The sequence below is a fragment of the Camelus ferus genome, chromosome 3 (assembly GCF_009834535.1).
Source record: "Camelus ferus isolate YT-003-E chromosome 3, BCGSAC_Cfer_1.0, whole genome shotgun sequence".
Taxonomy (NCBI): Eukaryota; Metazoa; Chordata; class Mammalia; order Artiodactyla; family Camelidae; genus Camelus; species Camelus ferus.
Genome location: NC_045698.1, coordinates 10,307,633 through 10,332,203, shown reverse-complemented (window position 1 = coordinate 10,332,203; position 24,571 = coordinate 10,307,633). Strand labels below are relative to the sequence as shown.

Sequence of the window (24,571 nt, the reverse complement as noted above, 5' to 3'; positions counted from 1 at the left end):
ACCTAAAAAGGTACAAGTGATCCCATAAAACACTGTACCCAGTATAATCCTACCCTTTACCCAAACCAGTGACGTGCACTGGTGATTTCAGGACTAGAAGGCACCTGGCACGGTGGACAATTTTCAAAAGATGCCCAGAGTCTGGGCTTCAAGAAGAAGTGTTAATGTGTGTTCACTGGCACTGAGTAGAGAATAAATTAATCCAAGGAATAAATTTCTGTGGTCTCCATCTCGGCTGAGAATACATGTATAACAGAGCAGGAAACAAGTTTTCTGTAATCAACTGCTCTTTTTTCCCTTCACTTTACTTTGAGACCACGCATCATAACTATGAACTGCCCCTTCCCCCAATCCTCAAAAACTCTAAAGATAATTGATCTAAACGCCATGAGAGTGAACCTGAGGGGGCCCGGAACTGGCCCGAGGTGTCCTGCTGAAGTCCCGGCACAGCACTGACCCCGTCAAGGCACAAAACCCTCTGATGTGTGACGCTGCTTTTGTCCAGAATCGGGGGAGCCCTGCGCAGAGCACTGTTTATCAGTAACAGGGAACTGGTGATTTGCACCCAGTCCTGATGAGCCACCCCGAGTGCCCTGCATTTTCCGAGGCTGGTTATGTAGCAGCAATGTGCCTGTGAGACCTCCCAAAACATAAAAAACCTCCACCAAGACCCCAGCTTGGGCTCCCTGGAGCCAAGCTGTTCTTGATGGGGGAGGTGCATCCTGCTGGCAGGGGGACAGCAGGATCCACCCCTAGCCTCTGGGGCCCTTGCAGTGAGGCTGCCCTGGCAGGCACACACAACCTCACTTCACTGCATTACCAGACCACTTCCTCCTCCTGTGATAAACTGTAGGTTTGTAAGCATGGCCATTTCAGAACCTACTGAACCTCATTTGGCTCCCCGGGTCAGTGCCATGGGAGGGGACTTAACAGGCTGGTCCTAAGACTAGAAAGTGAGGCCAAGCATCCTTACCTCGATGGCATGCTGGAACTGCTCGTGTTCCCTCTGCAGCTGCTCCGCCTCCTGCAACGAGCTAGCCGTGATGAGCCCAGCGTTCAACATCGACTCCCCATTGCGAATCCAGCCCAGGACCTGAAACACAACACGGGAGCTCCAAGTATCAGCCCCTCCTCGGGGCATCCATCCTACAGACCAGCAGTGCAGAGGTCCGAGCGCACTCACATCAGCTGTGAAGTCCTGCTTCCTCATGATCCTACCAAAAACAGCCTGCTACCTGCCAGTGGTATCTGATCACAAGGGCTGCATTTTAAATTTAATTCTGTCATTTTTAGTTTCAAGTGTGAGCTGAAAAAGGTGGAGGGTCCAGTAGATTGACTGCGAGTCCACAGGTCAAAAGAGATTTGAGGACCACATGCTAGAAAACTTACTGCTGCAAAGAATTTCCTGACAATCAAGAAAAATACTTTTCATTCCTATTTAGTCCTTATGAACATGCAGAATTAGCAAACTACTTGATAAGGGAACTATTTTATTTCACTAACATATTTTCCACTTTAGCATCAGTGTTAAGACAGCGTAATAAGCAATGAATTCAGCTGTGCTCCAGTGCTGGGGTCAAACCACCAGATTCTCAGCATCACAAAATGGTAAGTCAATCCTAACTTTGGAATCCTAACTTCCTCTGTGGCTACAGAGATTGTAGAAGGTCATTCTGGTCAGTCATTCGTGGCAGAACCTGCTAGTTACCTACCCAATACCTATTTTCCTCATCTCTTTTAGTCAGAAAATCCCAACTTCTGGAAGGAACTTAAAAGAAAGCCACTTCTCAGCTCTGATGATAGCTTGGTTGCAGATACGATACAATTCTAGCCACTGAGATCAAAGCAGGAGCTTCTGGGGGATTCGGGGAACACATTTCTTTTTTGATCTGGGTGCTGCCTCTTTCCTGTTAAGCTTTCCCCTCCCTGAGACCTGGAATGTGGAGGTGATAGTTGGGGCTATGACAGCCATTTTGCGACCATTCAGTCCCTTCCAATCAAACTAACACACACTTTTCTGTGCATCTACCAGAATCTCATAAAGCTGTACTTTCATGGTTTCCTGCTCATGAGATAAAATGTCACAGACACGTTGCATATACATACACATGGAATCCCACTGGCATTGAGCCAACAACAATCTCGGAATCCCACTGGCATTGAGTCAAAAACAATCTCTTCCAAATGTTCCCTTTCTATTTTGCTCTGCTGTCTGGGATGTGGCAGTACAGCATCCTGTTGACACGAGAAGACCCCAGCCATACACAGCCTGTGATCCCGCCCAGATTGATAATAGTCTACTTTGCAAAAATAAATCTTAACAGTTATTTAGCCCAGAAAGCAATGTGCTCAGGGTTTGAAGCAAGAGACCACCAATAACAAAATAAGCTAAATGGAGGTTGCTCTCAAGTGCTCCCCCTGCTGGGTGACGAAGGCTTTTCCACTGCAGCATGAACACACAGCGGTCCAGGCACTGGCTTGATTTTTACCCACTAGCTGTGGCTGTGTGTTGTACTGAGCATCAGGACAGCTGTGTTCTGACCTGGGATAATCTCCTCCAATGTGTACGTGTCTGAATTACCAGGAGAACACACAGCACGTGCTTGTCAACTGGGTCCCCTTGGGCCTGGCTCTCCATCCAGCTGTCTGTTTACCTGCTTCACTTCAGCCTGCAGGTGGCGCAGCTGCACGCACTGCTCCAGGTGCTTCCGATGCTGCTCAGCTGCTAAATCCAGTTCCTGCTGCTTTTCATGGAGAAACTCCAGCAAGTCCTGGACCCGAGTGGCCATGTCTACATCTCTGTCACAAAGAAGCTCCACGCCTGTGGACACAGAGGGGAGGACCTGAATTCAATTAGCATTTCAACCTGTTCTTCAGTGGCGCACGGCATACACTCTGCATTTCTGAATGACCTGCCCCGCTGGGGCCTAAGCCCTTACTTTGAAGGTCAAGTTCGAGGAAGGCGTAGCCAGCACAGGGGAGCTGACGCCTCCGCATGCGAGTGTCTCAGAGGGTGTATTCGATGTGCTCTACAGCCAAATAGAACATGCAGCGACTCAAACCGAACCCATTTCCCATCAGTCTACTTCTACTCCCACATTGGTAACTGGTGAAAATGACAGGTCCTTTATAAATGAGCGAGCTCTGGTTTGTTTTTGTTGTCCACTGTGTACCCCTTCACTCTTGAGAGAGCATTTAATTTGACCTGTGTAAAATGAGTAACACAGGACGCAGGTTGTTGCAAAGCTTCTAACCCGACAGCGCGCTCTACATTTTTGAGCCTGCAGTGACATCTGCTGGTGAAATATTAACTAAGACAAAAACAGAAGATGTGAAAATATCTTCTTGGGATTTACATCTCATTCATGGAGATACAATATGTAATTTGTAAAATTAAAGTCATGCTACTTGAGATAACATGTAAAAATATCAAGGGTGGTACACTAATCATGGCGTGATCACATTCTGTGGGTAAAAGAAAGCAGGTATTTATAACAAAGAGCAGGTATTTATAACACCTGAATCACAGGAGTAAGTCAACTAACCGCTGACAGCCGTCACACTGAAATAAACTGGACTCGCTCCTGCCAGGACACGAAAGCCCCGCCGCCGACCCGGGACGGGACGCACTGCTCACCGGAGGCCTGCACTTCATTGACGTACTGCAGGAGGTCCTGCCCTTGGTGGATGACATCGAAGGTCAGGTTATTCATGGTCAGAGCCTTGTCCGCGTGGTGCTGGAGGCGCTGCTCTGCTATTGTGAGGTCCTCTGTGTCAAAGTCATTCATCTGCTGAGAAAGCTCATCGTTCCAAGACTCAAGGTCTGAGATGATCTGACAGAGGAAAGGATGTGCTTAGGACCAGGACTTAAAAAATAAGTATCTGCTGTGACATCTCACTGTGCCAAGGAGGGAAGGGACTAATGCGTCTGTGTCAAAAAGGTCACAGAAGCCAGTTGATGGGGCTCCTACTGGCCAAAGATGCAACAATTAGACACTAAAAAAATGACCACAAAGAACAAAATACGTTAAATATACAGAAGTCCATTTATTCCTAATGATGTCAAAAGAAAAAGAAGAGCGAAAGAACCAAAAACTAAATGAAAGGCTCTTTGGTTCTGATTAAAAGGAACCTTTATTCTAAAAACTGGTCCTTAAAGGAGAAAATTAATTATTTAAGCATAAAATGACGAAGGAAAGTTCCTCTTTTTGGTTAGATCTAGCTACTGAATGTAGAAATATTAAAATTAGAAAACTTTTTTCTAATGAAAAAAATCCTAGTAAAATGCTTGTTCAGGTAAGGATCACCAGTGCCCACAAGAGACAGGGATCTGACGGGGACGTTGACAGGGATCAGGCTGCTGGTCTTAACCTTGCAGACCGCCCCAAGCATCCCTGAAGAAGCGGTGCCAGACAGGACACGCCTCCCGACAGGAGGAACAATGCTGTGCCACCTGCAGGGCTTCTTGTACCAAAACAAACCTGAATCTAATTGGGTCCTTCCATCTACCTTCTAAGGTTACAGGAAATGCCAAGGAGAAAAGCAGTTAAACAGCCTCAAAGAGGTCGAGGGAGGAAACACAGAACGTGGGACCTGCTTCCTTTGACAACTGTCAGTTAATTCAACAAATCATGGCGTGGGGAAAAATAAAGAAGGGTGGACAGAGAGAGTTCTAGATGAAAAGACTAACCATCAAATACAGGAGCAGACCCCACATGCCCCTCTGAAGCACCTGCAGAAACCTGAACAGAGGCTGGGTGTTACAAGATACTATAGGAATAACTGTGAAATCAGCGAGGTGCTTAGGACATGATGTGGTTATACAGGAAAATAACCTACTTTTAAAGAGATATTTACAAAGTCTTTAGGAGTGAAATATTATAAGCTGGCAAAGATTTCCTCTAAAACACCACAGCACAACCGCAGAAGGTGATACTTGAAGTAAGAGGGGCAAAAATCTCGCTGAACTTGGGAGGACAGGCATGCGGAAGGCCGCTGCGCTATTCTCGCTACTTCTCTGTGGGCTTGAAAATTTTTCAAAGTATGTTAGGGAAGTTAAGACCAAAAATTATGAAACCCAGAAAGAAGGAAAAAACTTCTTGTTCAAGAGTGTTATTCTCCACACTTCAATGAAGTATTTCCCATGGATTCTAATTTACTTTGTCCTCAGGAGCAGTAACCAAATTAGTTTGAGAATTTGAGAGACTTTATACAGAATCCAGCTGGGAGATGAAAGTAATAAAAATCTTAAGACTCCTCCGAACTTCTATTGCACAAATCTTCCGGATTTCTTCTTTTACTACTGGGATCTACATAATATGTGTGTATCCTACATCCATTTATTAAATTATATTAATTAATTAATTAATTAATTTTAAGTAACGCTAAATTAGACATAAATCAAGAATCCACAAGAAAAATATTTTTAAAAGGAAAAAAAATTACCGTAACTTTAATCTTTATCCTAAGAGGAATTTCCTTTCTTAATGTTTGTTTTCTGACGCTGAGGGAGGAGAGGGTTCAGTGTGGTGGTGACTTACAGACTCAGCGACAACGCCTCACAGAGACAACAGGCTCAGAAAACACTCAAGAAGTGGATAATAAACAAAGATCAATGCGCTAAGTGCAGCAGGATTCAAACACACACACACTGTGCACAAGGAAGCCCTGGCAGTGGCCATGATCCAGGGTCATCAGGAAGAATTCTGCCCCAAGTTTAGCATTACTGCCTGTTAATAACCACACAAGCCAAGAAACGAAGTCTGTGGCAAAAACAAAGCTCAAGAAAGCGGAGGTCTTTTTTTGAATAGGAACCCATTTTTTAAAATGTGTCCCCAAATTTTTAGAAAGTCTGTTTTTCTTTCTAAACCCACATACAGTTAAGACTGTTTCCACAACTAAACCGTCATAGGACGCCATTATAATGCTTTTGTTGTTCTTTGTAGATCAACAGAGCAGATTTTATTTAGAATATCTGGAGCCTGAAATTGCAATATTCTAAACCATAGAAAATCCCACTCTGCTCTTGAGAGATGGAAATGCTATTTCAACTGAAATACAAGAGACATGGAGGATTTTTTAAAAAATGACCCTATAACAGATGAATTTCTCCCATAAAGGTAACTCCATGCCTTCTGTGTGCACTCACAAGGGGCATCAGTCCAGACAGGAGGGGAAATCCCAGTGGAGCCTAAATAGCTCAGGTTTTCACATTTTCAGGATTACTCCAGAGAAGAGGTTCCCAGGCTGTGACACTGTAAAAGCTTTTAGACTGTACTTTGGCTGGCCTGGGACTGAGCTGCAGGGTTAATTTCCCCAGCTCAGGAAAGCGCTTACCCCTGGCCAAGAGTGCTGGCTCTGTTAAGGCCTCATGAAATTTTGTGGCTATAGTGTGGGGAAACTGTACATTTTTGGTTCCTCATCTGCATTTTAAAACACTGGTTCAATAAAAGTAGAAATACAGTAATGAATTCTTTTTTCACCTTTGCAGCAGTGTTAATACAAGTAAAGCCAATTTTATTTTTTTTCCCCAGATCTCAAGATGTCCTGGAAGGAAAACTTCAAATAATGCTTCTGACTGCTTTGTGTTTCTTAACTGACACTATTCAACAAGCAGCTAAGCTGGCGGAAGCAATTCCTCTGAAGCAGAGGTCAGAGGAAGGCAGCCATGCTGGCTCTCTTGTCCACGCAGGGCTGCACCCTGACCCTGACCGCCTCCCAGGCCGCGGCAGGGCCTCCGGGAGCTGAGACCAGCACACCTCTTCTCTCCGCGGCTCCATGGGGATGGGAAGGTCAAGACCAGAGGACCTGAGCAGTTTTCCCAGGCAACATGTGACCTGTGACAACAATGAAACAGCCACGAAGGTCTTTCTTTCATGAAAATGTTGCTGGACAGTTCAGAAGCAGCTAACGCAAGGCCCCTGTGAGAGGCTCCTGCACCCACATCAAATCTCTGCAGGGAGCCGGGCGAGGGGCTGAGGGTCCCCTGAGCTGAGCAGCCCTGCCATCCTCTGCCTTCGGGGGCACCTGGGGTCTGGGCCCGACTACCCTCCAGGACGAGTGAGAGATATGAACACAGTGTGCTCGACAGATCCTGGTCGGCAGGCACGGGGCCACCTGGGCGGAGGAGGTACCTGGCTGGGCAGCAGGCCCTGTAGCAGCTGGATGAAGCCCACGGGCTCTGGGAGGCTGGCCTCACCCAGGGAGTTTTGGTTCCTTTCATTGTGTTTCCTACACAGATTTAGCGGCATCCAATCATACTCACTTCTGCTTGTGCTCATCAAGTTAAAAAAAAAAAAAAAAAAAAAGACCTTGCCTGGCAGAGAATTAAAAACCATCCTCTCTTGGTTGAAGAAAAAGAAAAGAAATCTGTCCTTCGTTCTCCTAGCCTAAATAAGGTGCAAAAGTCAATTTTTAGGTAAGAATCACAGATCAACTGACAACATCTGGAGACGTTTCTGGGACCTAAAACATTATTACCACAGGCTCAGGGAACTCTCACTCTTGGGAGGAGAGAGCTGGGAGGGAGGTGGGGAGGGAGGAAGGCGGGGCGGCAGGGGAGAGCCCCTCTGCCCTGAGTATGTGCCTCTGCGGCCAGGCCAAGCCAAGTCGAGCGCAGTGCAGGGTCCAATCAGGGATCAACAAGCCGAAGTGACGTGTCAGTAGAAGCCCCGCCTGGACTCCACTCACCAAGCTCGCTGGCTTTGCTGTCCTGCTGTGCGGTGTTGGCCCTGCTCCCAACCTGCCTCTCCCAGCTTCAAACGCCAGAGCCCAGGGCTGAGCTGGGAAGAGCCACTCTGTCCTTCCTCTGTCCTCCTCCTCCTCCTCCCCACGCAGAGGCGGGGGAGGGGGCAAGGACCCAGGAGCCAGACGGGGGAGGGGCGGAGGGATGTGGGGTGCCAGGGACACTCACATCAACGGCGTCCCTCTCAAACACGCGCAGCTGCAGGAAGAGCTCCAGCTTGATCTTGCGCTCCTGGAAGAGCTCCTCCATCTGGGCCTGGGCCTCGTCCAGCTGCTGCAGCACCGTCTCGATGTGGCTGATGGAGCTGTTGTGCGGGGTCTTGTTACTGGAGATGGCAGAGTCCCTGCGAGGAGCAGCGGGGGACAAACAGGAATTGGATGGGCAAGTCTCACAGCGGCAGAGGCCAGATCCGGCAGCCCAGGGCTCCAGGGGAGAGGCCGGCAGGAAGCCAGACTGCTGCTCTCAGAAAATGGAACAAGCCCCCCTCCCGCCAAACCCCCCGGCTTCTTCCTCCGATCTGAGGACACATGGAGGAATTCCTTCCGCACTTCCTCACAGTCCCTCTTAGAAGAAGGCTACTAATTACACAAACCATTTCAGGGGAGTTTCATCTGTAGCCACTTTTGTCCTTAGGTAGAGGACAGGTGATACTATTTAGAAAGAGCAGCATCGGCTGGAAAGGGTTAAACTGTGATGCAGTCAACTAAGCCTTCGTCAAGGGACTTCTGCCTCTTAGCAAAGAGCATCATGCGAAGTTAGGACTGACGATTTGATCAGCTGTCCTCTGCATGAGCCTGTAGGACTACCTTTACGTGAACGCTCCCTGTAACCAATTAAAGGAATTTGCTTCCAGCCCCAGTGCGGTCTCCTGCCATCCTGCCCCTAGCAGCACCTGCAGGAGGGACCAGGGTCACCGGAGGCCGGGCCAGGCCTGCCCGAGCTGGGAGTCCGAAGGAGGCAGGCCAGCCTCACTGCAGAGGAGCAGATCACTCAGGCCCTGCAGCATGTGGTCCTGGGAGGTTTAAATTAACCTGGTTTGTTAGGAAATCTCAGTAATAATTAGGTAGGTGATAAGAGGGAGTATTAATAAGAATTGAATTCTGGGAAGGTTTAGTAGTCAATGCTGTAATGAGAAAAATCATGGAGTGAAAAAGATTGAGGGGGAAAAAAAGAAAAGAGAGAGAGAGATGCTAGTCTCCTTTGCATGTATGGATGTCATCTGTTCTCTGCCTAGTTGCACAGAGAATTATAGCTAATTGTTCGAAAAATAGAGGAGAAGGGGCAGTCCCTGGCAGATCTCAGAGCATCTGTGTAGGGACAGGAGGGCACGGACAGGAGCACGGGCAGGGACAGGAGGGCACGGATGGGAGGACAGGGACGGGCCCACCTCAGCTGCTGGATGAGGTCCTCCCCTTCCTTGATCACGTTGACCGTCACCTGCAGGGTGGTCTGCTGCTGCTGGCCGAAGCGCTTGATGAGGTCCTGCACAGCCTCCACCGACTCGGCATACACGTCGTCCAGCAGCTCCTTCTGCAGCTCCTCCAGCCATGTCCACAGCTGCGGGGGGAGAGCCGTGAGCCAGGTCCTGCTCTGTGTCCCGGGATGGGGGGGGTGGGGGTCCCGGCACGGAGGCAGCGGGGGACCCGGGCCGGGCAGAGGCACCCACACAGCCTGCCGGCCAGCGGAACACGCACGCAGATGGAGCAGGACACGGGGTGAAAAAACAAACGGGCCGAGAGCCCAAGGGGACTGTCACAAAGGAGAGAAAGGAAAGGGAAGGGAAGTGACTCTTCCCAGTCCTTCCTAGACTCAGCCCAAGCGCAACAGGAAGGAGAAAAGACCCCTCCAACAACTGGAACATCTGCTAAACGTAACAGAATTTCTTCTACGCATCTTTGGATTCTTATTCAGCAGATGGATAGTTTTATTTTTAGCAAGGGCATTACAATCCATTATTAATTATTAAACCACTGCACAGAGAGAGGGGCTTTACATCCCTCAGGAAAGAAGGAAGCACGTAACGTGGTGGAACAGATCTATCCCCGCGCCCGGCACGCCGTCCAGACGTGGCTCTGCCAGGTCCCCTCCCAGCCTGGCCACTGCTCAGTCCTGCAACGAGAAGCGTGCTTCCCGAAGACACCTGAGCACCTTCACAGCCATGACCATCAGCAATGTGTCTGGGGACGTAGGCGGGTAAGGACAACTTGGAACAAGAGCTGCTTTCAGCCTGGTGGGAACAGAGCACCTCGCTTGCCGCTGGGAAGCCCACTGCCTCCTCCAGATCTCTGGGGAGCCATGTAGTGAAAAGGACAATTAATTAGACTGAGTGGGCCCTGGTGGCTTGGAAGTGGTTGGTGTCTGGAGAAAATGCTTCCCACTTCCTCGGGGATGGAAGAATCACCTCCTGTATCTCACGTGTCCATTGCAGACAGCTGCCCCAGCTGTGGGGGTGGGGAAGGCACCAGCCCCGACCCGGCCCGGCCACGCTGGCATCGTGGCTAGCACGGCACAACCGCTGTACTGAGGCATGACTGACACACAATGAACTGCAGAAATGGAAAGTACACAATTCAGTAGATTTTGACACATGTGTAAACCTATGAAAGATCAAGGCTACCAGGACCGTGAATAGCTCTGCCATCCCCAAAGTCTTCTGGTGCCCTCGGTAACTCTCCCTGCCTCCTGTCCTGGGCTGTCACCGACCTGCTTCCTGCCACTGTAGACTGGCTTGCATTTTCTTAAAGAAGTATAAACATGGAATCATACACTATGTGCTCTATTGTCTAGCTTCTTTCTTCCAGCATAATTATTTTGAGATTTCATCCATATGACAGTGTGGATCCACAGTTCCTCCCTTTTCATTACTGAGCAGTTCTGCACTGTGCTGATGCCACAATGTACCCACTCAGACATTGAGGACATGTGGGCTGTTTCCAGTCTGGGGCCATCACAAACACAGCAGCTGTGAGCGCTGGCACACAGTCCTCGTGTGCACCGGTTCCTTCCGTTCTTATAGGTAGAGACCTCGGTGCGGAGTGGTTGGATCATGTGGCAGGTGTATGTTTTAACTTTTTAACAAACTGCCAAACTGTTTTCCAAAGTGGCTGTACCATTTCACGTCCCTCCCCGCCCCCACAGCACGTGAGAGTTCCAGTCCTTCCACGTCCCCACCCATCCCCTATAAGGTCGGTCTCTTCAACTGCAAACATTCGAAATGAGAGGTATCTCACCATGGTTTTAAGTAGCAATTCCCTAAGGACTAATGATGGCAAATACAAGCTAACCTTCTAAAAGTTCTTTCATTGTTAAATGTACATTTAGTTGAAAACAGTCTCACCAGACGGCTCTTATCAGGTCAGTAACTATTCTCAACAGGGCAGGCAAATTTAAAAATAAGCGGAGTGCTGGCAAAGAACTTAGTTTTGGTTGAGTTACTTGTGGTCCGAAGAGTTAATTTCACTAAAAATGTTAAAATGTTTGTCAATCCATGTTATGTTTTTTACCCATTTTTGTAAGACGTCAAATTTCATACAATCCAAGAATTTTAAAGACATTTTAGACAGAGGCCTCATTGCTCTTACTGATTAGGGAAAAGAGACCCCAGGTGACGAAGGTGATGCCCTGCGCAACACGGGCAAACTGCGCGTGAGGTCAGGCTGGTATCAGGAAGCCTCCCAGCCCCCTCACACGGACTCTGCAGTTCAACTTGAAAAATGCCACTCATCGACCCACCAAACACGGACTGATGCTTTATGCCACCTAGAAGGGGTCCAGTCAATAACATACTCTTGTTTTGCGTTTTGTTTTGTTTTTGCTTTCCCTAAGTTCTCATGAACACGGTTGCTGCAGTTATAAATAACAGGAAGTATGACAGCGTTATGACCATGAGGAATCTCCCAATTTGCTCTAATATTTCCCACGAAAAACCCTCCAACCTCTGTAAGTCCTACTGTATAGTAGTAATAGTATTACGGATTTAAGAGACGCTTTGATGAAGCAGTGACCTAAGAGATCTCTGAATTTCTCTAGGACTCTGTTACAACGGGGATCCTCAGACTACCAACTCCGCCCTCAAGAAGTTATCAGGGGGCCAGAAGACAGAGGGTGCAGCAGGGCGCTGGGTGAGCTCAATGCTCCACACAAATTCAATTACCTTCAGTCCACTAACCTCCTCAAATCAACTGAAGAGGCAAGTTTTGCTGTAAGAAATCAAATATGTACCAGTTAGGCTGCACTGAGCAGTAACAAATATTTTACCAAAACAAGAGTACGGTATTTTTATCAAGTCAAAATATTTAACAAAAATATCCATGATATGGTGTCCAGTAGGTGGGCTTTTCTGGCTGAAACAGTTTCACTCACTTCATGGTCACCTGCCTTCCACATGCAAGGGGCTGGGTAGAGGCAGATGACTTGCCACCTGCTCCCAAAAGAGAACACCCACCTTCAGCAGCACTGGGCCACTGTGGCCCTCCCACCCTGACTCCTGTCCAAAGACAGACATTTATCAAAAAGTGGACCTTTGCCACCGCATGTCTTCTGCTGGAAAAGAAAATGAAAAAGCATTCTCTCAAAATCTCAATTCCATCTTCACACACACGCTTCCCCGAGGCTGCGCCCCCTCATCCCTGAGCCACGGAACCTCTGGGACACACCTGCCTAGGGGTCAGCCAGGAGCTAGTTAATTCATGGGTGAAAACTTAATTTAAGGAATGCGGAAAGGGACACTGTATGTTAAGCTGCTGCGTCTTAGAAAACATGCTGCCTCGGTATTTTACACTCATTCAGTGGTGCCGAATAACGTAAGGAAATGTACATCCAAGGAAGACTGCCTTCTCTTCACTGTAATCTAAACAGAAGTACTGATGGGAAGAAAGGTAAAGGAGCCAATTCCACCTCAAACACTGAATCGGTGTCGCCGAAGGAGGTGTCTGGCACACTGGACGGCAAGCTGGCCTCTGGGGACACTGAGAAACTGGGCCAGAGTGCTGGGGCCAATGGTGGCCTCTAGTTTTAGTTACACTACACTTTCAAGAGATAAGTTCTCATAAAGCCAGCACAAACTAGTTAGTATCTTTTCTTTTAAATTTGTTGAGAAAACAAAACACACGTTTAAAAAAATCCCACTAGAAAAACACTGCAATTCCAACAAAACATGACAACACTGACGATGGCAGCCTGATGCAGAGTCGGCACGTCCCGGATGGGACACACCTAGTACACGGGGGTCGACCCCACTCCCGCCTCTGCTCCGCCGCTGGTCTGGCCCCCCGGCACTGTCGGCTCGCTGGGCCTCCAGAAGCCTGGGCCCCGCGTCCCTCCTGCCCTGGGGCCCGGATGCCACCTGAGCCGCAGGGTGTCTGCCTCCCACCTGGGGTGTCAGCTCGCAGCCTCCTCTCTGACTCAACAGTGAGGCCTTAGCTCAGTGACTCGGCTTGTGGGACAGGATGGGACAAGGCACAGAATTCCTCTGTTTCAGCAAATACTACCCCCAAATACCACTGAAATCATGAAACCGTTTTCACAAGGCTCACTTCTATACACCGAAGAGGAAGGGAGGGGAGGGAGCGAAACTGATTCTTTGGTAGGACAGAGAAAGACAAATGCCATCTGATTTCACTTATATGTGAAAAAAAAAAACAACAACGAATAAACAAACAAAAAAACAAAATAGAAGAAGAAGCCAAACCAAACAGGAACACGCAGATTCAGGGAATAGAGCAGCAGTTATAGGGCAGGGGCTAGGGGCTAGGAGGGAGAAAAGGGTAAAGGGGGTCAGCCATGCAGTGATGGATGGAAATTACATCTGCGTAGGGGACACAGAAGGAGAAATACGACGTTGTACACATGACATTTATATAATGTTATAAATCAATGTTACCTCAATAAAAACAAAAACAACAAAACCTGACTCTTGGAAGTGGCCCGAGGCACAGGGGACAGGTGTGCTTTTTACCCATCTTTATGGCAATAGCAGATGCTCCCTGACTATGCACACCATGCTGTGCATTACAGCCCAGGACTTACCCATTTTATAATTGGACGTTTGGACCATTAGACCCCCTTTACCCCCACCCCCAAGCCCCACCCTGGCAACCACCAACCTGTTCTCCTTATCCATGAGTTCGGTTTTTTGTTTGTTTCGTTTTTTCAGATTCCACATTTAAGCGAGGGTATTCAGTATTTGTCTTTCTCTGTCTGACATTTATTTCACTTAACATAATGCCCTCCAGGTCCAGCACGTTGTCATATTTCATATGTGAAAGTTGCTAAGAGAGTAGATGTTCAAAGCTGCATCACAACCAAAAAATTTGTAACTACATGTGGGGCGATGAGTGTTCACTAGACTTACTGTGGTGATCGTTTCACCATATATACAGATATTGAATCATTATGCAATATACCTGAAACCAACATAATGTGTCAATTACACCTCAACAAAAAATATCTCGATAAATAATTAAAACAAAATACTTCTCATAAGAGGTAATATGGGACAATGATTATGAGCATGGGTTCTGAAGCCAGATTGCTTGAGTTCAAATCCTGACTTAACATTTCCTAGGGTGTGATCCTGGGCAACTTATTTACTGGGGTCCATGTCTCAGTGTTCTCATCTGTAAAATGGGCATGATAATAATGCCTACTGTAGAGAGCTGCTGAGAAGACTAAACAAGACGATACACACAGAGTAAAGAAATAAGTAAACGTTAGCCACTAGAATAGTTTTGTTCTTGTAAAATTCTAGTAAGAATCACAAAGTTTTAAAAGTGTTCCTTCTCTGGATATTTTTCAAACGTCCAGGTTCCTCCCAGTTGTTCAAAATACGTCACTTGGTCTGGTAAACTTAACATTATCCCACCTTTAAGTCTTTTTACACCTAGAAAATAGTGTAGTATGAGGAAAAGGTGCTGAAACTAGTCCATTAGATTCTACAGAACTCAACTCCACTTCATTCTGGGAAGGGCCATGAGTATTTATGGTTCAGACCCTGTTCTTTTCTCCTGGTAAGCTTTGAAAGAACCAACTTATTCCCTCAACACCCTGGACATCTCCAAACACATCCATGCTGGAGGGTGCACACCGCCCGGCCAGCTGCGGAACCAGCAAGGGGCTGAGCTGTAGAGGAGGCCACAGGGATGGATCCGGGGTTCACAGAGTTGAAAAGGGAAAAATAACCGCGGTAGATGGAGCAAGGCTACATTTAAACCCATGATTCAAATGCCCAAAGTTCCTCTGCCCCTTTAAAATTCCTGTCTGGTCCTACAGGAAATATTCTCATTTAATTTGGAAAGGAACATGTCAGAGAAAGGCCATTTCTAAAGTCAACTGACGATGAACTGAGGCATATCATAACAGCAGTACGATTCACACAAAACCTATTTTTAAGCCTTTAAAGTAGTACATATGCTGCCTAAAATAATCTTTGAATAAATAAATGAGAAAAAGTCTCTAGGACATCTGTGATACTTTTATCATCGACTTCCTAAGGGTGAAAAAGATTGAACTTTGTGCATGCCATTAATTTACAATAAAAAGATAAATTTTTGCCCGACAGCAAGAGGGGAGTTGCATTCTATCCATGTTCTCAGCAGCATGGAATCTGCTTCTAGGAGAATCATGCCCACAGCCAGGGGATGGCCAGGCGGCCAAAGTTAGGCTACACTGCCCCCTAGAGGCCATGTGAGCTGTGGCCAGGAGCACTCAGAACTTGGACTCAGCCCAGAATCGGGTGCAGGTATACACAGACTTACCCACACACAAAGATCCACAGAGAAGGCTGGGCTAGGAAGACACGTGGGGTTGAGGGGAGAAAAGTCCTGTGATAAAGATGCGGAGAGGCTGGTCTCGGATCCAGCATCCGGCTGGGTCTGATCTAGGCGCACCCCCAACCCAGCCCCTGCCCCACACCCCTGTGCTGAGTGGAGCCCAAAGAAGGAACTGAAGTTCTGCTGGGAGAAAGCCCCTGAAAAAGCCCCTTCCTCACTAGAGAGGGCTCTGAGAGGAACTCGTGGGGGTGGGGGATCCCGGGGAAGGACTCAACTTCCAGCTGACTCAGTGGGTGGCTGGATCGGAGCCCCGAGCTCTGGGGTCTGCTCTGGCTGCAGCCTCTCTCAGATGCACAGTCTGAACACAAGCCACAAGCCTGGTCCCTCTGGAGGTGGGAGCACAACACACCAGACGAGGGCCCTTGTCCCCATGTGACCTGGGGAAAGTCCTTGGCATTCTCTACCTTCAGTTTTCTCATCTATGACATGGAGTCATTTGCCCATGTACATCTTCCCTAACAGGCAGAGCCAGTTTGAGAACTGAGTGAAATGACCAGAGACGTGCGGAAGTGCTCGAGTCCCATGAGCACTTCATCAACAGAAGCCACTTCCACTGGCACCTGCTTCCCTACCCTCTGCTTTTGACCAAGACAATCATTCAGTACCAAAGGGGATGGGTGAGCTGAAGGACCAGCGTGGGAAGTGTAACAGCCGGAGCAGAAGTAGGTGGTTTCAGGGCGACTCACAGGCAGAATTTCAGAGGGCACCCGCTACGCAGAGAACGCGTGGTTTGGTTTCAGGGAGAGGAAGCACGGATCACAGAGGAACTGGTCCAGCCGTGAACAGCAGCTCTGCAGCCTGAAATGGCCAACTGCTGCCTGTCACCTGAGTGGGAGTAAGGGTTTCAGGAGTACTGGGTTATTCTTTAGGGGGGGGGGGGTGACAAAAATATATCTTAATATGATGAAAAGAAATGTATGAAGGATGTGAGGGAGGCAGGCAGAAGGCAAATCAAAGTCAGTATCATGAAGTAAAACCAAGGCAACATGTGTAAGAGAAGAGAGAAAAGGAGAAGAAACCAGGAGCGTGTCAGGCCAGCGTGCTAGGGAGGGATACCACGTGGACATCGGGCACTGGAGGGTGGAAGCCAGGACCCAGGGCAGACACAGAGATCAAGGTCAGTGCTGGAACCTCAACTACCCAGATATTTACATCAAGTCTAATTTGCTAAAAACAGATTCTGAGATGAAGAATTTTTAATTTTCTTTTTATTCCGCAACATCCCCAATGGGTAAGACACCCTCGCTTCAGCAGCTGATGCTCCCTGATGTGTCAAGTTGGAGAAAATCTCCTCCCCACTCCAGGTCATTCTGAGAGCAACCCAGTCTCCCCGAAAAAACGTCAGCAGTTGGTCAAAGTGTGATTCCTCTTTAACCCTTCAAGTCTCTGGAGACAGTGCCCGCTCCTGGAGTCTACCCTTCCTTTCCCAAGACTTTATTCCTTGAACTCTACCAGTTGCATCAGCACCAGCTCTCTCTCCTCTGAACACTCCGCCCTCTCAATCTAGGGGCTGGAGCACTGAAGGCAGCAACACACGTGATCCAAGCAGCAGCGAGCAGGAAAGATGACTGTCCCCGTAGTTATGACACTGCTTTTACAGCCAATGGGACAGGAATTACTGTGGACACTGCCAATGAATACATGTATGAACATTTTTTAACACACGCTGTTGCCACCTATGTGGCCCTTACTCTGTAACCTGCCTACTTCTGATTCAAAACAGACTCATATATTAAAACCCACAGGTGAAATTTCTGTGACAGATTTGGAATTATTCTTGCTGGGATCTTTTAGAATCCTATTTTATTATCCAACATACTTGGCAGTCCCTGGTCTAGACTTTGATAAGCTTGCCCTCCGTGCCAGTCCACCCACTCCCAGGCTTGGTGCAGGGGACAGAGGTCTACAGCAGAAGCATCTTCAAGCCCTGCTCATGTCATCTAATAACCAAACCCCTGCCCCGGCCAAAGTCTCACCTGCAAGGATTTTAGTGCAGCCACAATGATTTCTGCTTCAGCACCACGTCTGTCCTGGCTTTGTGGCAATTTGCCCATTTTCAAGATAAATGGCTCTCAACACAACAAAGATAAGTTTTCAGGGTGCCTGAATCTGGATGCAAAAATCTCTCCAGATATTCCACAGGGACCTAAAAGTTCTAAAGAGGTTGTAATAACTATTCACAGCGGCGACAGCACAGGCTGCTCCCCCACAGAAGGTGAAACCAGGGATTAAAACCATCTGCTGCCCAGCCTCGGGGCCACCTAAGAGGACTTGGTCTACCACCTCCCATCACCACCTTCATCAGCAAGCCAGTCTGATTGTGGGTCTGGGCTGGAGACTACTTCCCTATTCACGTGCTGGGTGTGAGTAACGTCTTACTGTCACACTTTCCTCCTGGCAGGGTCCACTCAGAGATCAGTATGGGGGATAAAGACAGCCTTGGTCTGTGTTAAATGACACCCTCAGCTGATTCTTTTCCACAGCCATTCGGCTCCCATGTTTCTGTCTTGTGTACAAATTAAAAGTCAACTGCTGGTCAAATGCTCACTAATTTCACTGCATACTCTTCCTCAAGTCAGAAACCTAGTAAAGAATGAAACAAAGTTCACCTGGCAGAACTCGTTCATTTGCATCTTCCTTTCCTGGCAGTTACAGACTATCTTTTCTAGAACTCTGCTTAGGCCTGACCTCGACCTGAATAGTATGTGAAATCTACCTCCTTAAAAACACACAAGTGCATTCTCAGCCTTCAGGCATCTCTTCCTTTTCCCACAGTTTCTCAGAGATCAACAGACCAAGTTTGGTGATCTAATTATCAAGTTCTTTCACAACCCAAGGATCTAATTTGTCTTGGGATAGAGACTTAAACTCATTTAAAAGAAGTAAGTTCATTCTCATAAAATCGTCATCTATTTGGTCATTAACTTGTGTCCATCAGCATCACTGGTCCCAAGCTGCAAGCACAAGCGTCCTTGATCCTGTGGTTCTGAAGTTTGTGCTTCAAAGAAAAGGAACAGGAAACAAGCAATAAAACCAAAAGAGCCTTTCAGTCTGTGCGGGCCTACCTAACCCACCGCTTTCAACTCCTCTGACAAAACACTGCTGGTGACCAATGTTTCCACCGCTTTTTCAGTAACAGTAATCAGCAATAAGCAGCAGAAGACAGAAACGCACATGGATAGTTTACGTCTTCTCTCAATTAACCGAAGCCTTCCCACCTTTAGTTTATGAAGCCGAGCGCCAACATAAGAAAATAAGAATATTAAAAACACGCTCTAAAACAAGTCTAACCAGTACACAGGATTGCATACACGGTCATTTCCAGCAGCGCATTTTAAGCCCTATAATGTTGCATTCCCTGAACTTCCGTAGTATTACCTCACCTCTTGGTTACCTTAACTGAGGTCAGTCTCTGAACAACTAATTAAAGTGGACCTTGCGACACTCCATTTAGAAGTGACTCTTCAATAAGAAATGATAAAATCTGGAGTCAGTGCTCAGGGATGTATGTTCAAGGCCTGCTGTAATACTGAGTTACAAATACAGATAAGATAGTACATTATAATTCATTCATATAATAATCATCTACTAAGTGACTACTCCGTGTCGGGTATATTAGAGTTCCCTACAGTTTTCTACACTAATTTCTAATTTCTCTATTGACATAAATTTTTTCTCTACCTGTTGAGTCAGAGAGAGAAAGACAAATATTATATGATGTCACTTATATGTGGAATCTGAAAAAAAAATACACATTTTATGTATAAACTAGAAAATAGATTCATGGATATAGAAAACAAACTATGGTTACCAAAGGGGAAAGGAGGGGAGGAATAAATTAGGAGTTTGGGATTAACAGACACACACTACTATATATAAAATAGATAAACAAGGACCTACTGTACAGCAAAGAGAACTATATCAGTATCTTATAATGAGCCATAATGGAAAAGAAACTGAAAAAATATATGTATGTATGTGAATACGTGTGTGTGTGTATGTATGTGTATATTTATAACACTAAATCACTTTCCTGTACACCAGAAACTAACATTGTAATTTAATTATACACTTCAATAAAAAAATATTTTAAAAATTTCTCTACCTGAAAATATTGGGTCAACGTGAAGAAACAAACTGCATGAATTTAAACCAGTTTTAAATCACTCTCTAGAAAAAAATTAATGTTTTACATGAATTAAACTAAACTGTGGTAGGATTTTCTTTTTAGATAATAACATCCCTCTGCCCACTGGCCAACCCAAATGTTTCACACATATTTACTTGGTGGAAAAAATCATTCATTTATTTTGCAGCTTTGGCCGGGAACAAAAGTAGTCAGTGACGTGCACAATGTAACTTATGCCAGTATGGACAGGGCCAGGAGTAAAGATTCTTTACAACACCTATTCCGCCCTAAGGACTGGAGCTGGAGACAGAGCTGGAGCTGTGCTTATCTCAGAAAGGCTCTGACTGTGACCTTATGGGTCAGAGTGAGGTGCTTACTCTGAGAAGGGGCAACAGAAGTAGATGACACATTTCCTGTTGCTCAAAGATGAGTAAGGAAGGTAGGGGTGAGGGTATAGGTCAGCGGCAGAGAGCATGCTTAGCATGCACGAGGTCATGGGTTCAATCCCCAGTACCTTTGTTAAAAATAAATAAATAAGTAAACCTAATTACCTCCTTTTCCTAAAAAAAGATGAGTAAGGAAGGTATGAGGATTGTACCCAAGTATTTATACCGAGGTATTTATACTTCTGTGTATTATATTTAAATCTGTTTTATTTGTTGAGTACATTATGATACGGGCCAGGAGGAAAAAAAGGAAGATTTATTGGCAGCTAGGATGGTGAGTGTGTAATTTCACTCAATTGGTCCGTAACCCTCCAAGGTGCTGTTAGTCCCATTCTGTAGTGAGAAAGCTGAGGCACGCAGAACAGCCCGCCCTGGACCACTCAGTTGGTCAAGTCAGGAAATGTGTTACACTGTAATATACTTTCTTAATTATTTTAATAAAGATTCTATTGAAAGGGAAGAACTTACAACCAAGAATACCCTATCCAGCAAGGCTCTCATTCAGATTTGGAGAAATCAAAAGCTTCATAGGTAAACAAAAGCTGTAAGAATTCAGCACCACCAAACCAGCTTTAAAACAAACATTAAAGGAACTTCTCTAGCCATTAAACCACAAGAAAAGAGAACAAAAAGAAGACAGAGGAAAAAAAAGACCTGCAAAAGACTGCTTTGGCAATTTGGGTTCTTCTATGGTTCCATATAAATTTTGGAATTGTTTATTCTAGCTCTGTGAAAAATGTAGTGGGTATTTTGATGGGGGTTGCACTGGATCTGCAGACTGCTTTGGTTAGTATGACCATTTTGATAATGTTGATTCTTCCAATCCAAGAGCACAAGATATCTTTCCATTTCTGTGTATCATATTCAATTTCCTTCATTAATGTTTTACAGTTTTCAGAGGGTCGGTAACCTCCTAGATTAGGTTTATTTCTAGGTATTTTGTTGTTTTTGATGTAATGGAAATATTTATGCCAGTTACAAAATTCTGGTTTTTGAAGTGCAAAAAACAAAACAAACTAAACAGTGACTAAAGGGCCACAAATGGTAAAATAGCCTTCTTTTTTATGGGTGAGTTGTATTCCACTGCATATATGTGCTACATCTTCTTTATCCATTCACCTATTGATGTGCACTTAGGATGCTTCCATATGTTGGCAATTATAAAAAATGCTGCTGTTAATAGCAAGGTGTATGTATCTTTTTGAATTAATGTTTTTGTTTTTCTTGGACGTATGCCCAGGAATGGAACTGCTGGGCCATATGGTGGTTCTGTTTAGGGGTTTTTGAGAAACCTCCGTATTGTTTTCCACGGTGGCTGCACCAATTTACATTCCCACCAACAGTGTACAAGGGTTCCCCTTCCTCCACATCCTTGCCAACATTTGTTGTGTTCTTTTTGATGATGGCTATTCTGACAGGCATGGTTTTGACTTGCATTTCCCTGATATCAGTGATGTTGAGCAGCTTTTCTTGTTCCTGTTGGCCATCTGCATTTCCTCTTTTGGAAAAATGTCTGTTCAGTTCTTCTGCCCATATTTTAAATGGGCTGTTTCTTTGCTTTTTAACTGAAGTACAGTTGATTTAAAATGTTGTATTAGTTTCTGGTGTATGGCATGGATGGACTCAGAGGCATTATGCTAAGTGAAATAAGTCAGACAAAGACAAATACTCTAAGATATAACTAACATGTGGAATCTAAAAAAATACAACAAACTAGTGAATATAACAGGAAAGAAACAGACTCACATGTAGAGAAGGAACTAGTAGTTGCCATTGGGGAGGGGAAGAGGGAGGGGCAAGGTGGAAGTGGAGGATTAAGAGGTACAAACTATCAGGTATAAAATAAGCTGCAAGGATGTGCTGTACAACATGGGGAATGGAGCCAATATATTATAATAACTATACATGGAGTAGAACCTTTAAAAATTGTGAATCACTATATTGTATTCCTGTAACATAATACTGTACATCAACTATACTTCAATTTAAAAGATACATTGTTAGAAAAAATTCCATTTCTACAGAAAGAAAATATAATTGATTATAGTTTTTTTTTTTTTATATTTCCACCTACAGGAAGACCATCAGTTTAAAAATAAAAACAACCGGATACCACAATCTATGTGAAGGCATAGTTGCTAAACCAGCAGAATGTCCTAAGTCAAATCTAATGCTCAGTCTTGCAAGGGCCAATGACGTAGTAGATGGCTCTAGGTCCTTAGTTTCCTCTTGCTTTCGGCCACTTAATTGCTCGTTTGTATCTATACCAGATAATAAACTAAAGAAATCAAACATTTAAGAGTGTTTTCAGAGAGTTCAACCAAAGAATTGAATGTTAAACATAAAAACTGAGATTTGATTATATAAGGTAAACCTTACATCCCCAAATATTATGCATTTGATCTTAACCTTTCTCACTGACAAACATATCAAAGCAATCCTGAACTTCTGAGATTTTAAAAAGCTAGAGATCACTCATCGTTGCTTGTGGAAATGTAAAATGCTACAGCCTTTCTGGAAATGTTTGACCGTTTCTTTCAGAACAGTAAGCATTTGCCAAAAGACCTAGCAATTGACCTTCTGGGCATTTATCCCAGAGACATGAAACCCTAAGTTTCCTGCAAAAACCTGTACATGAAGGTCCACAGCTTCTCTTCTGCAACAGTCAAAACTTAAAAAATATCCCAGGTGTCCTTTAAAGGGTAAATGGTTCAGGAAAGCATGACATATTCACTCCATGAAGCACAACTCAGAAATGAAGCAACAACAGGGGTGGGTCTCGAGAGAATTTTGCTGAGTAGAAAAAGCCAGTCTCAAAAAGGTACATATTATATGATTCCATTTATGTAACATTTGTGAAATAAAATTACAGAGATGGAGAACAACAGACGAGGGGTTGCCAGGGTGCCAGGGGTTAGAGATGGGGTAGGGACGGAGCACAGAGAAGGAGGCGGCAGGAGGGAGCCCGCTGGTGATGGGTGATCTTACACGACTCTGCACGTGGTAGGGGTTATAGGAATCTACACACAGTAAATCCGCATGAAACTAAGCACACACATATGCACACGCACACACACGAGTGCAAGCACACCTGGGGAAACCAGAACAAGCTCTGGGGAGTGTAGCAAAGTCACTTTTCTGCTTTGACAGTGCACTGTGGTCATGCGAGATGTGACCGCTGGGGGAGGCTGGGAGCAGGATGCAGGGACCTCCTCGTTTATTTTTTTCCCCCACTTTCTATGATTATAGCTATTTCAAAATAAAAAGTTAAAAAAAAAAAAGTTGGGAAATACGTTTAAAGGCATCACACATATACAGGAATGAACAAAAAAGCTGACCATTTTAGAGAATGGAGAGAGATGGGTCATCAGCAAAAACACTGCTGAGAAGGTCAAAATTAAAGGCAGGAAAGTTGGGAACCAAACTTGAGAGACCTCTACACAGGAGACAAAAGGGATGTGGAGGAACCCAGTGCTGGAGAGGCTGGGATCACTCAGAGAAGGACTACATCCACGCCCTGCAGAGAGCCACGCCGTGCAGAACGGAAAGAGGCCTTCTCTGCAAAGCCAGGCGTCGTGAATGGGTCTGTGCTGCAACCACAGGTGGTTACAAAGTCCCTCAGAGGGCAGCGGGTCCCCATCAGGGGCACGGGGCACCTGAAGTCAATTTTCCTGAATTAACCACCAGGTACCTGGTTGCTTCTTCACAGGGAAAGGAGAGGAAAGGGATCTGGGCCCTTGAAGCAGTGGCTGGTGGAGAATGCACTGTATCGTTTTCAAACTCAGCGAGGACAGCAGGGGAGGCAGCGGGGAAAGCTGCACACTCAAGGAGCGGTGACCCCCCATGGCCACCAGGCAAGGGCCCCTGGCTCTGGCTCTGCCTCTCCGGGGAGGGCCGGGCACCGGCCAGAGTGGAGAGAAGGAGCTCTGCCTGCCTGACCATTAGGCATGAAAATGAAGCCAGCTTGGGATGCTGGGACCCAAAAATCTCCAGGTGGTTGGAGGCCTTTCTTTTGGACGTCTGAATAAAATGAAAGGTTCCTCTTTTCCCAGGCACTACCCCAAACAAAAACTTGTCCCAGTTCAGTGTGTAAGTTTGCAGAAGCAGAACCAAAAGGCTTCTTTACTTAACCCAGCAAGAATCACAGCTGGATTCAAATGAGAATGATCCTTCCTGGGAAACCATGGCTTCTGGGCATCAAGTGAACAAAAACCAGCTCAAGGTCACTGAATCAACTCCAGAAATAAACTCTGGCTGAGAATTCAATGTCACCACCTGGTTGCCTCAACTAACCCACACATTTCAAAGGTAATTATCAATTAACTTGGGACCTAATTTTGAGAATGAAGTCGGAGTATGAATGGATGAAAATAATCATGCTTTTGCTATATTTGAAAATGGAGCTACGTCCTCTATCATGAAA

At 45.9% G+C, this 24,571-nt stretch overlaps 1 protein-coding gene across 6 annotated transcripts in view; it reads right to left on the bottom strand.

The window, feature by feature from the left end:
* TRIO (trio Rho guanine nucleotide exchange factor) overlaps positions 1-24,571 on the bottom strand; it is a 330,643-nt gene that overhangs the window by 120,734 nt on the left and 185,338 nt on the right. For all 6 annotated transcript variants that reach the window (XM_032470128.1, XM_032470122.1, XM_032470150.1 and 3 more), the window contains exons 12-16: positions 9,132-9,301; positions 7,913-8,087; positions 3,638-3,833; positions 2,655-2,821; positions 974-1,093 (exon numbers count right to left, since the gene is read on the bottom strand). In XM_032470128.1, the coding sequence (XP_032326019.1) occupies positions 974-1,093; positions 2,655-2,821; positions 3,638-3,833; positions 7,913-8,087; positions 9,132-9,301 (828 nt within the window). The remainder of the gene's footprint in view (positions 1-973; positions 1,094-2,654; positions 2,822-3,637; positions 3,834-7,912; positions 8,088-9,131; positions 9,302-24,571) is intronic.